Raw genomic sequence first — 12,634 nt, 5'->3', positions numbered from 1 at the left:
AGAACTCAACACAGTCCAGCTTTAAGGATTGAAAAAACACTTTTCCCCTGACCCTCTTACCTCTGTTATGCCAAACACATTTTGGTCAAAGCCCAACTCTGGAGCTGAAAGCTCTAGTATCTCAGTTATAAATGACTTCTTCCCTCATATTTTTTTATTAAATTAAATGAATAAAATATAACCATGTTATAAAATAGAGACACAAAAATAGTACATGGCATGCATTTACATTTTAGAACTGTCAGCAAATTTAATCAGGAAATTATCTGCTTAATATAAATGAATACAGGAAAGTGATTAACTGTTTTTAATTTAGCAACAACAAGTTGTAATATCTTTCAGACAGGTAAATCTGAATTATGTGCTAACTTTAATGATCAATAAGTAACTGATGCATCCTCCCAAAGCTGAATAATTAATGTAAGGGTAGAGGTTAACAGCAGCAATTAATGATTACTACAAGCATTAATATGTTCTTTCAAGCAGATTGATTTAAATGTGATGAAGATTCCACAGAACAGAATTCTATGGGGTGCAATCCTGCTGCCACTATCTACACAAAATTCCTTGTATTTTCTGTTGTTTTCACAACTGCTGAAATCACAGAACTGGATCTTTATAACAAACATAGAATATAAAGGATCTGACTGGGCCACCTTTAAACAAGTTAGCTATATCTTTAAACAAATTGGCTACATCTTCACTGTATTTTATAGAGTGCTCCAAATTCCAGTTCATCCCAAAGACACACTGTTGGTGAGTAGGAGTGACTGCTAACCTCCCCCATAATATGAATTCCTCAACTTTGGGAAGGTGAAACAATTATGTAACGATAACTAGAAATAGCCCATTGTTTCTGATTTACATACTGCCTTCACATGCAGCCTGCCTTCTGGTTGTTTTCTATGAAGGATACTTACAAATTGTCCTTCAGGTTGTCTTTGCAGCTGGAATACCCAAAGCCTGCATAGTGTCAGATTCACATAGCAGGTGATGTGTTCTCCCTGACGTTTTAAGCACTCTACACACTCAGCTTCCTTTGGGGGATACTAGTGGCATACATCTGAGACACTTGTACATTACACTAGATGTAAAAGAATGCCACTTCATCCTAAAAATCATTTTCCAGCTGCTTAACATGACATTGTGGATGCAGTGATTTGGTACCATTTTGTTTTCTCAAAGGTCCCACAGGATGATCTAGATGCTAAACACCATCTTTTCAAAAGAGCAGAGAATGACAACAGTCTGGAAAGAAAATATTGTCCAGGGCAGCCTTTTTCTCAGATCAGAACTGGAAAGAACAAAAACCTCTACAGAACCCAGAAACCAACTGAAAGGACACAGACCACCAGCCCACAGCCATCTGCTGTGTGCGCACAAGTCCTTTAGGATTTTACTGAGGAGCAGGGTGGGATATACACTGCCTGAAATTAAGAAAGTCACAATAGGAAGAAAGAATCAGAAGGAAGGGAAGAAAAAAATGTGAATCAAGGAAATGTGGTTCCTGTTCCATTTTCAGAGTTTTAAAGACATTTATTCATCCTTTGGGTACAAAGAGGTGATCATCACTGCAGTAAACGTTATGTCCATTTAACTATGGTGTTTGCAGGAGAAAAATGTGTAAGTGATTCTTGCCTCTAGATGGTGGGATGACTGTACACCTAGCTATGCAATGCCAGTCTAAATAGCATTCCCAATGCTATCAGCAAGACTATTCACATTGTTTACTGGTATTTGCTAACATAAATTCCCAATTTGAAAGGCATATTGCTCACTTCCTACGGTTTCTCTAGTCTAATATGGGTGTTAATGAGTCAGTTTCATCTTAACTTACCAGGTTTTAAAAATTATTTAATTCTTTGCATAAGGAAATCCACATGTCTTCCAGCCCTATGTACTTCTGAAAACGACCATGTTTAGTTTAGTTTAATTATAATCTTCCTTTTTCTATCAAAATGTGAGGAAAAATAATTTTGTTACACACAAAGCCTTTAACTGTTTCCTAAAAATTCCTGCCCATTTCTCTACATTTTATATTTAAACTATCTAATAAAATCATAATCAATTTCCATTAAACGTGAAGAAATGCACACTCAGATGTGACTCTGAATAAAATGCTGCCTTTCTTTCTTCCTTCTTACAAGGCAAAAAAAGAAAAAATAAAACCAGCAAGAAAATAAACCTGAAATCTGCGCAGATCTTTCATGACTGTTTCTAGTACTAAACTGGCACTGAATTTAACTATGAAGTTTAGAATTGTAGTTGCAAATATGCAGTTGCTTTTCTTCTGTATAAACAAGCCTGATTCATTTCCTTGAAATAAAGGTCAAAATCTTCCTTGACTCCCTTGGAGCTTGGATGGCATTCAAGGAAGGCTGTCATACAAACGGGTATTCATACAGTAATCAAAGAACAAATAATCAAATGCAATAAGTGCAACCTATAAAGTAAACCTATTTTACTGGACAAACTCACAATAACAATAAAAAGCTACTATTTCATATTCTTCAGTGGGAAATGTGAATTTAGGGATTGCAATTGTGACCAATACTATGAATAAGATTATAAAAGTATATTGTGCTCCTATTTCACAAAATGTATTACTTTTTCAGACTTCCTCTGGTTAGTGCTTCCACAGGGAACTCCTTACAACTACAAATCACACAGGATTACTAATCATGAGGACTACTAATGATGAGGCATAGAATTACTGATCATGTACTAATCTCAAATAGATTTTTGAGTAGTTAAATAAGCTGTAAATATACAATATATACACCACATATTATAGAGAAACCTCCATAATAGTCGACTTTCAGGTTTGGTTTCACTCGTTAGAATCACTTATCTTTGCATCTTTCCAAGAAAGGAGAAAATTATTCCAAATTCCATCACTCTAATACCTTACCAACAAAAGGCTTTGTCAGCTTGCTTGCTGTTTCATGTCTGAGTCAGACTGACAATCCATTGCTGCCACTCTCCTTCAGCAGCACTGCAAATTATTCTTGTAAAACCAAACAGCATTATGTTATTTATAACCGCAATGCTTTTCTAAAAAAACCCTAATAAGCAGGCTTACCTGTGCACAAAGATTAGAGAAAAACATTAACTTCCAGCTGCTGCGAGGAGGTGGTGCATTTTAATATGACAGTGACTCCCTCTGGCCAAAGCCATGAACAGCCTTGAGCTTAATAATGAACTCTCTCTCTTTGAAGAGAAAGCCATCACAACTCAGAACCTCCTGAAAAAGGAGAGAGTAAAAATGCGAGGTTTCAAAGTCATTACAGGTCACCTGGAAAGGATGAAAGCATAAACTGTATCTATCCATCTATCTTTCACTATTAATGGCAGCCATAACATATCTCAAAGAAAGTAGCCATTAAAATCCAATCTGATACACAAATGTTGATGATGACTCAATGCCCCAAAGCTGTTAAAACTTCTTGTCAAAAAGTCATGCAATTTTGTTCTTGTTTTAAATCTTAGAATGAGGTAATAAACATAACCCATGCTACTAACTACATTTGTAATAAAAAAGGAGCATCAGGGCAAAGGCTCCATCCCACAGAAGCAGACACACACACCAGTAGAATTTACAATGCTCCAGTGCTCATCATGTGATTATCCCCAAATCCTAATTCTGCTACCTACTTCTACAGAAATAACAATTTTTATTTCAGCATCTCCCCTTCTTCCTTGTGCCCCTACCTCCCACCATATTCTTCCTCTCTTTCACATTGTCAAAACTGCAAGAATAAACGACATGGAAACTGAAAATGACCGAAAGCTGAAGAAATTAAGCTGCTCAGTTCAACATGCAAAATTTACCAGAGATACATTTCCAGTAAGAAAGGAAGACTTTGCAGTTCTCAAAAATAACAAAGGTATTGTATCAAAGTAGTCAAGAAATTGATTAGCTGGTTTTAGAAATTACTCTGGAGTCTACTGTGTCAGTGGAAAGAAACATTAATTTTAAGGGTCTTCAATCAGGCTTTTTATTATACAAGACATTTTTTCTTTCCTTACTGTGCATCTGCAGTTCACTTCAGAAAGCAAACCTGAAACACAATGTTTAGGAAGCCAGAACCACATTTCTTTGACATCACTGAGCCGAAGTGCAGGAACTGAATGTATGTGTAAACCACAAACACATATATTTTTATCTTGAATTGCTGTAAATTAGGATTCTGCATCTCACATAGATGAAACATTTAGATAAAAATGTGATTGTTGGCTTTCTTTACAATTATTGATTGATTTCTCACATTGATTCTTTTCTCACACTACCATAAACAAGACAACATAAGTTGACTAATAGAGTTGTTATTTAAGGACGCTTTACCAGTATAAGCAAAAGCTAAGTATAGTTCACATTGGTTTGGTTTTTTTTTTCTTCAAAATGCTTTAGTTTTTATTTCCTAAATGGTCAGGTTTATGCTAGTAGTGTTACTGTTACATCAGATATAGCTTCTGCTGATGAGAGAAAGACATTATCGATAGCATTAGTAATTGGTTTTACACAATTCCATTAAGCAGTGGTTATATCACAGGCATAGCTAGACGGGATAGAAGCACACTATAGACAGATGTTGCAATTACAAGTAGATATACAAAACAAGGTTTGTAGGGAATTTCATTCTGTTTTTCAGACCACTTCTACAAGGTAATCTTTAATTCTTAGTGTATCTTTTCACATTCCTAAAGATCCTGCCTGTTTTCTAACATCTACGAATTTACGATACACTCTATTCACAAGAGAGATCATGTTAGTTCCAGATTTTTCCACCAGAAGTTAAAGTTAAATTTACAAATTATAATTTCTTGTTTCTATTTTTCTTTTCTTTTTTTAATAGACACTCTATTTGCATTTTCTCAGCTCTGCCACTTCCGCAATCCTCCACAGGTTTTCTGCTAGTATCTTTAAGATGTCTTACTGTCTAAGTAACCCGATTTATCAGGTCCAGACAAACTGATGAACATGAACATCTAATTTCTCTGTTGTCTAGTTATCTTTCACTGGAAACCCCTATTTCTCTCTATCTCTGCCTGCCTATGGAAACCTACCTTTCGCAGCAAGCAGTTCTGTCAGCCATCTCCTTTAGCTGAGCATTTTAGTAAACACCAAGCATATCACTCTGCTGAACAGTAGACCGATAGTTCAATACTTTTCTAAGCCTTCCTAGTACCTCTAGTAGATTTCATTCAGTTCCCTGCAGTGAGATTCAACTACACCATATAGCCCCCTTCATATACTGATTAAGCTTCTCTTTCAGATTAATTAGATTTCTTTGTTCCAACTCTTCCTATGGGAAAAGCTGAAAGGAAGAAAAGAGGAAAAGGAGAATCTTTCTCCTATTAATCCTACAGATTCATTTTATATCTATTTTAATTATAACAATATTGTCTCCAGTTTTGATCCATTTTGTCCTTGAGCTGTATGTCTCTAGCTTATGCTGCAGCAATCACTTTCTTTGATGAACATATTTGAAACCACTGATCCAAAACAATTTATTGGTTGTATGGATGCATACAAATAAGGCGAAAAGCTGGTAAGTTATGAATAAGACAAGTCTGCTTCTAAAAACTGCCTTTTTCTCATGTAAGGTTTCAAGTAGAAGGTTAGAAAATCTCTTGCCATCCTTCATTAGCATAAAAGCAATGAACCTCACTTTTATAAGTAATTTCTTGCTGATTTCTACAGCATGAACTGCCATGAAATTCCACCTCATACAGCAGATTCCTAAACGAGTTTGTTTATTTTCTCTCTCATTTATACAGGCAAAGCTCATATTCTTTGAAACATGAAAATTTCTTTTCCACAACTTAGTTCTGACCTCACATTTCCCCCACTGTGAGTGAGCTAGTTGCAGTATCCAACCTGTCATTGATCAAACAGTGTAATTTCTGCTGGTGTCCCAGTGCTTTCAATTAAAGATTTATCTCAAGATATGGTACATGCTGCTTTTCAGATTGTTTCTCTGGAGTTTAACTAAAATCATGCTTTTCTCTCTTATTTTGCCTTAATGTTATTTCCCATCAAACTGTAACCTTTTTTTTTTCCTAGAATAATTACTAGCTTTCAAAATTCTCTGCCCTACACTATATAGTGTTTCTCCCACCCAAAATAAATGTTTTTTGCATTTGCCAGCGAATTATTGTAATAAAATATATCTCATATTAAAATTCTACATCCAACATTGGTTTGTGAATCTGCTGGAAATAATTACATCTTTGAATGCAATTGTTAATAACCTACTGTATATCTGTGAATTCAGTTTTTTCACAAAGCTCATGTAAGAGGTTTCTTTTCATAAAGACTTTCCATTTCCCAGGGTCTTTGGAGAGCAATTTGTCTTATTACTTTACATCTCTGTGGACCAGGAAGAGCAAAGAGGGATCCTGGGACTGTCGAGGCAGGGGCCTCACCATCCAGGGGCTGCTGCATGGAGCAAGCAGGTAAGTGCAGGCTCACAGATGGTGGCCAGGTTCTGCCAAGGTCCAAGGTCAAGCTGGGAAGTCAGCATGCAGGTCTAGTGGGGGCCCAGCTCAGCAGGCTGCATGGCCAAGCCAGGATGGGGAATCGCTCTCCACTGTTCCCATGATGAAGTGGGATGCCCTGGGCTGCACCACCTCTGAGCTGTTCCTGAGCCCCAGCAGCCAAGCCTCCAGGAAGGAGGATGCTCTTGTATGCACCTATAGTTATCCTAACACTCTTAAATACTTATCTTCTCACAGTCTGGGAGAGTGATAAACCTAATGAAGGAAGAGCAGCACCATTACCTTTTGTTTTGGCAGTACTAATGATAAAGATTTAATAAAAATAATGCCAACCACAAATGAAACTTCTGAAGAACTGTGTAATACACGGGAAATCACACATTGAGCAATATTTTGGCCAATGAGACTTTTGTCCAAGCTTTGCTCTTTCTTCACAGATTGGGAGCTCTCCTGAAAAATGGAACTATAAAGCAACTGGCTCCTTGGAAAAATGACAACTGCTTGAATTATGTGTTCTTTTCCATTTGTTTTTTTTTTTTTTTTTTACCTATAAAATATTATGACTTCCATGTTCATTGTAGCAATTAGCTCCTTTCTGCTGTCTAAAGATTTTATTGCTGCTGTATCGCGTTCGATTTCTTTTTGTTAGCATTAAATGTTGCTAAGTAACTGAATCAGGCTGTGGTATTATACAGCATAAATACTCCATTCTTTGAAATGTGTATAGAGACTACTCAGCAAAATGAAAATTACTCTCCTGAGGGAGAGAAGGCCATTTGCATTTATCACAAGGTACATTTTAAGAAAAAGTGAAAGGGAATCCTATAAACATGATGCCTATTTCCAAACCAGGTATCTCAGGAAGTACTAATACTGACGAATATTGTTTCACCTTCTCCATGAGGTTATCCTAAGCCACACTAAGTAACACTGTTTATTTTGCTTTTAATCATGTGTCTCAGCACTTACAAGCAAAGTAACTTAAAATCAAAATAGATCGCCTTCCTATCAGTGCAAACTCATTTAGGGAATTCACCTTTGCTGTGACTTATTAAAAAGAAATCATACTCTAAATAATTTAATAGAGAAGATGGAATTTGCCATTTTATTTAGGTCTTCTAATTTCATGTCAATGTGGCAATGATCTGGTGTCTCACCTGTACTACTCACATGTACCTGCTATCAACAATAAGGGCAGTTGCAGAACAGGAGACCATAAGGGTTTAATGTAATATTGACTTTACATTCCTCTGAAACAATCAAAAGTAATTAACAGCCACACTGCAGACCAGTTTGTTCAATTTCGACTGCAAAGGCTTAAACTGCTTTAGCATTAAATAAAATGTAACAGAGAAGGTCCAGATGAGGACTGTGGCACCAGAACAGAAAAAATCATATAAAATTTTATGAAGAATATCTGAAACAGAATGCTGTCAATCGTTATTAAATTACTCACAAATTGTTTGAGCTGCTGAGATTGATTAGAATAGTGGTCAAAGTTTCCTCTTTTCCTCTTCAAAGTTTCAAGTTTCTATTATGTTATTTTAATATTTCACATCAGCAGAAAATAACACATTCTCTTTTGCACATTTTTAACATAGACATGTGCTACACATAAAAAAATATTTCAAAATAACTTTGTCAGTCTGCTTGGAACCTAAATACCCCAGGTGAATTTTTTATAGGTAGGAGCTTGGACTCTCAAGATTGCAACTCTTCTTTCCATGGGAAATATGTCTAAATGCGTTCATTTGAAAATGTATCAGCTTTTGTTAAAAAAAAACCCACAAAACAAAAACAAAACAAAGAAACCCAAACAAACAAAAAAAAAAACCCACCGAAAAATCACTAAATATAAAATACTAAACAGCAAAAATGCTTCTGTTAGAGAGTACAGAGATCTTAAATTACACTTGCCGTAGAGCGGATGGCTTCACACTAACTATGGGCAACAATCACTTTACATCTGCTTGTTGATTAGCACAGGATTTCTAGACATTTGGATTGAAACCACATGTACACAAAGTCTTATAATAAATGGTTGGGTACTAAAAAGCAACACAAGTAAAATCCACATTGTTGCAGTTTTCTTTATGTGTAACTAATATGAACATGCTGGAGCCAGCAGGTAAAATCCTGTAACAGCTGGGTATGAGCAGCAGTGAGTATTCACGGAAGAGAGCTCTCAATTATTAATGTACCTCAGCTATTGATGACCAGCATAGGTCAAACACAGGGTCACAGCGGTCACAAGCCCCACTCAATCCCCGCTCCCCCCGACCCCGCCGACCAAAACATTGACACGTGCGCCTCTCCCCCCCCCCCCGTCACGTGACGCCTCCGGCCGGGGACGCCACCACACCCCTTCCGCCAATGGCGTAGGGCGCTGCCGGGTAGCAACAAACGCGGCGGCCGACAGCCAATCAGCGTGGTGTGGGGCGGGGCGAGCACAGTCCCATGTTACTTCCGTCAATAGCGGAAGCGCGGTGGGGAGTGGTGTTGCTGTACTGAGGTGAGCTGGGGCGGGGGCCGGCATGGTCGGGGCGGTGGGGTCAGCGGTGAGCGGCACGGCGTGCGAGCGGGGCGGTGGCACCGTCTGTGTGAGAATTGAGGCTGAGCGTGGGTACGGCCTGACGGGTTTGGGATTCGGTCTGAGGGGTGTGTATAGCTGGAGTCGTGTGGGACGAGGTGTTAGGATCAGGGCGGGCACAGGGGTTTTGGAAGGAGCTGGGGCTAGGAGTGAGGAGCAGTACGAGCTGGGGAAGGTGTCTGGAGCCTGCCTGGAGGAGTGAGGTGGTGGCAGTATCGATAGGCTGCAGGGGAACTGGAGCAAACATGGCTTCACTAAAGGCAAGTTGTACCCGTCAAATTTGGTGGCCTCCTACAGTGGTGTTACAGTATTGATGGATAAGGGAGGAGCCACTGATGTAATCTGCTTGGGTTTTTGCAAGGCGTTTGATACTGTCCTGCACGACATCCTTGTCTCTAAACTGGGGGACATGGATTTGACAGAGGGATGACTTGGTGGATGAGGAACTGGCTGAATGGTTGGACTCAAAAGAGTTGTGGTCAACGTCTCGATGTCCAAGTGGAGACCAGTAACGAGTGGCGTTCCCCAGGGATTGGTACTGGGACTGGTGCTGTTTAATGTCTTTGTCAGGGACTGTCCCGGGTTCAGCTGCAACAGTTATTTTTCTCATTTTAGCAGCTGATGCAGTGCTGTGTTTTGGCTTTAGCCTGAGAACAATGCTGATAACACCAGTGTTTTAGTTGTTGCTCAGTAATGCTTACTCCAATCAATGACTTTTCAGTCTCGTGCTCTGCCAGTGAGGAGGGGCACAGGAAGCCAGGAGGAAGCAGAGACAGGACACCTGACCCAAACTGTCCAAAGGGATATTCCATACCACAGCATGTTATGACCAGCATATAAACTAGGGGAAGTGTCGTGGTTTAAGCCCCGGCTGTAAATTAGAACCACACAGTCTACTTCCCCACCCCCCAGAGGGATGGGGAGGAGAATTGAAAGAATGTAACTCCCACGGGTTGAGATAAAAACAGTCCAGTAACTAAGGTATAACACAAATCACTACTGCTGCCACCAATAATAATAATCATAAGGGAAATAACAAGGAAAGTGAATACGATACCGCCCGCCGGAAAAGAACCTGAACCCAGGACAGGGAGTTACCTGGAAGGCCCAGGTTGCTGCTTGGGTTGGGCTGGTGTCAGTTCGCAAGTGGTGTGCAATTGTATTGTGCATCACTTGTGTTTATTGTTGGGGTTTTTTCCCTTTCATTTTTAGTTTTATATTATCTCCCTTTGTTATTTCCCTTATCATTATTATTATTAGTGATAGCAGTAGTGGTTTGTGTTATACCTTATTACTGGAGTGTTCTTATCTCAACCTGTGGTAGTTACATTCTTTCAGTTCTCTGCATCCTGCTGGGAGCAGAGGGGAAAGTGAGTGAGCAGCTGCGTGGTTCTGAGTTACCAGCTGGGCTTAAACCATGACGGGGCATGGTTTTCCCTCAGGAAGTTTGCCAATGACACCAAGCTATGTGGTTTGGTTGATACACTGGAGAGAAGGGATGCCATCCAGAGGGACCTTGACACACTTGTGAAGCTGGCCAGTGCCAACCTCATGAGGTTCAGCAAGGTCTTGCACCTGAGTCGGGGTAATCCCAGGCATAGCTACAGGCTGGGTGGAAAATGGATTCAGAGCAGCCCTGAAGAGAAGGATTTGGGGGTATTGGTTGATGAGAAGCTCAACATGAGCCAGCAGTGTGTGCTCGCAGCCTAGAAAGCCAACCGTGTCCTGGGCTGCATCAAAAGAAGTGTGACCAGTAGGTCGAAGGAGGTGATCCTGCCCCTCTGCTCTCATGAGACCTCACTTGGAGTATTGTGTGTAATTCTTGGGAGAGGTGTTCTAGGCCTCTGATCACCTTCGTGGCCTCTCCTGTGAAGAGAGGCCCAGATAGTTGGGGTTGTTCAGCCTAGAGAAGGGTCTGGGCACACCCTAGTACCTAAACGGGGCCTACAGTAAATCTGGAGAGGGACTTCTTACGAGAACATGTACTGACAAGACAAAGGGGAATGACAGAGGGTAGATTTAGCTTAGATATTAGGAAGAAGCTCTTTCCTGTGAGGGTGGTGAGGTGATGAACAAGTTTCCCAAAGAAGCTGTGGCCTGCCCTGTCCCTGGAAGTGTTCAAGGCCAGGTTTGATGGGGTTGTGAGCACCGTGGTCTAGTGAAAGGTGTCTCCACCCATGGCAGCAGGGGGTGGGACTAGATGATCTTAAGGTACCTCCCAACCCAAACCGTTCTGTGATTCTACAGAGAACTTTCTTTCCTCAAGGTAATCTTTTTTTATTTTTAAGGTTAAAGAGAAAATTGAAACATCCACTGGTTTTGCAACTTCTGCATAATTGCATACACAATACAATACACAAATAATCTTCTTGCTGCTTCTACAGAAACCATGCCGTTTCTGGGGCAAGACTGGAGATCCCCTGGATGGAGATGGATTAAAACAGAAGATGGATGGAAACGATGTGAAACCTTCAGTCCTGCACTTGAGGATGAGAGTAATCAGTTGAAGGGTATCAGTCACACTGTGTAAGTTTATTTTTTTATTTTCTTAAAAAAAAAAAAAAAAAGAAAAAGTGATTCTGCATGAGTTAATAGCAGGTGGGAAGACAAAGATTGACTTAATTTCAGGCTGCAGATGTTTGTGGTAGATGATATCATCTGCATATGCTAGAAGTATACAAATGCAACCATGTGTTTAGTTTAGTTAGACAGACAGGAGACCCCTATGGAGATTTTCTGCCTCTTGTCATTGCTTTGCAAGTTGCTTATTTTATGCAGATGAATCCCATCTTATGTTGTATATCTTTAAAAAAAAATCCAACCCTGTCAAGTATTACTTAAAGCTAAGTGATACTTACAAATTGCAAGTGCAACAGGCATATTGAAATGTTACCTGGAAATAAATGAAGACTTTCTGTTGACTGGGTGTTGGATTAGGACTGTTTGCTTAAGGCAGTCCAAAATACACAGTAATCATAATTTTATGGTAATTCTCTAACACAAGATATGACTGTGTATGCTCCTGTAGAGGAGGTGAGAAAAATACTAGTTAAATAAAGTAATAGCAGATGCCCACAGACTGATGTGATATTGTGATTATCAGTAGCTCTGTCTGAACAAACTTCTACTTGGCTTCTCCGTGAAGAAGTAACTCTCAAGGATAGCATTCTTGATCTTAAACTCCAGTGTAATGTGCTCATAGTGAGGAAAGGGAACTTTCAGTGTTTTGTTGTTAGTCCAGTAAATGATACAGTAACTGATCTGATTCAGAGGGAATTTACTGGCAAGCTAGGACTTGCTGTAGTTGTACACCTGTGTATTCTAAATTTGTGAAATAAACTTCAAGAGGGTTGTCAAGCAGTGAAGAATTATTAATCTCTTCTTGACCTACTGTTAGTGCTTTTTTTTTCTTTTTTTTTTTTTGCCAATGGTCTTACTTGGACTTCTTTTTCTACGTAGTCTAGCCACTCTGGATACAAAAAACTACATTGTCTGGAAGACTGTTTAGTAAGCCTCTGACACAAAAGTGGCCTTAAATACGCC

The 12,634-nt window shown here is 39.4% G+C and overlaps 1 protein-coding gene across 6 annotated transcripts in view; it reads left to right on the top strand.

Annotated features, from left to right (window-relative positions):
- The first annotated feature begins 8,899 nt into the window (after positions 1-8,899).
- The window catches only part of FBXO25 (F-box protein 25), a 32,040-nt gene continuing 28,305 nt past the window's right edge, over positions 8,900-12,634 (top strand). For 4 of the 6 annotated variants that reach the window (XM_080614620.1, XM_080614618.1, XM_080614619.1 and 1 more), the window contains exons 1-2: positions 8,900-9,013; positions 11,476-11,617. In XM_080614620.1, coding sequence (XP_080470746.1) covers positions 11,481-11,617 — 137 coding nt within the window. In that variant the 5' untranslated portion in view covers positions 8,900-9,013; positions 11,476-11,480. Of the gene's footprint in view, positions 9,014-11,290; positions 11,358-11,475; positions 11,618-12,634 lie in introns of those variants that run through there. The other 2 variants (XM_080614621.1, XM_080614617.1) reach the window with 1 other exon arrangement.

This window comes from Psittacula echo (assembly GCF_963264785.1).
Source record: "Psittacula echo genome assembly, chromosome: 4".
Lineage (NCBI taxonomy): Eukaryota > Metazoa > Chordata > Aves > Psittaciformes > Psittacidae > Psittacula > Psittacula echo.
This window is presented reverse-complemented; position numbering and strand designations above follow the sequence as displayed.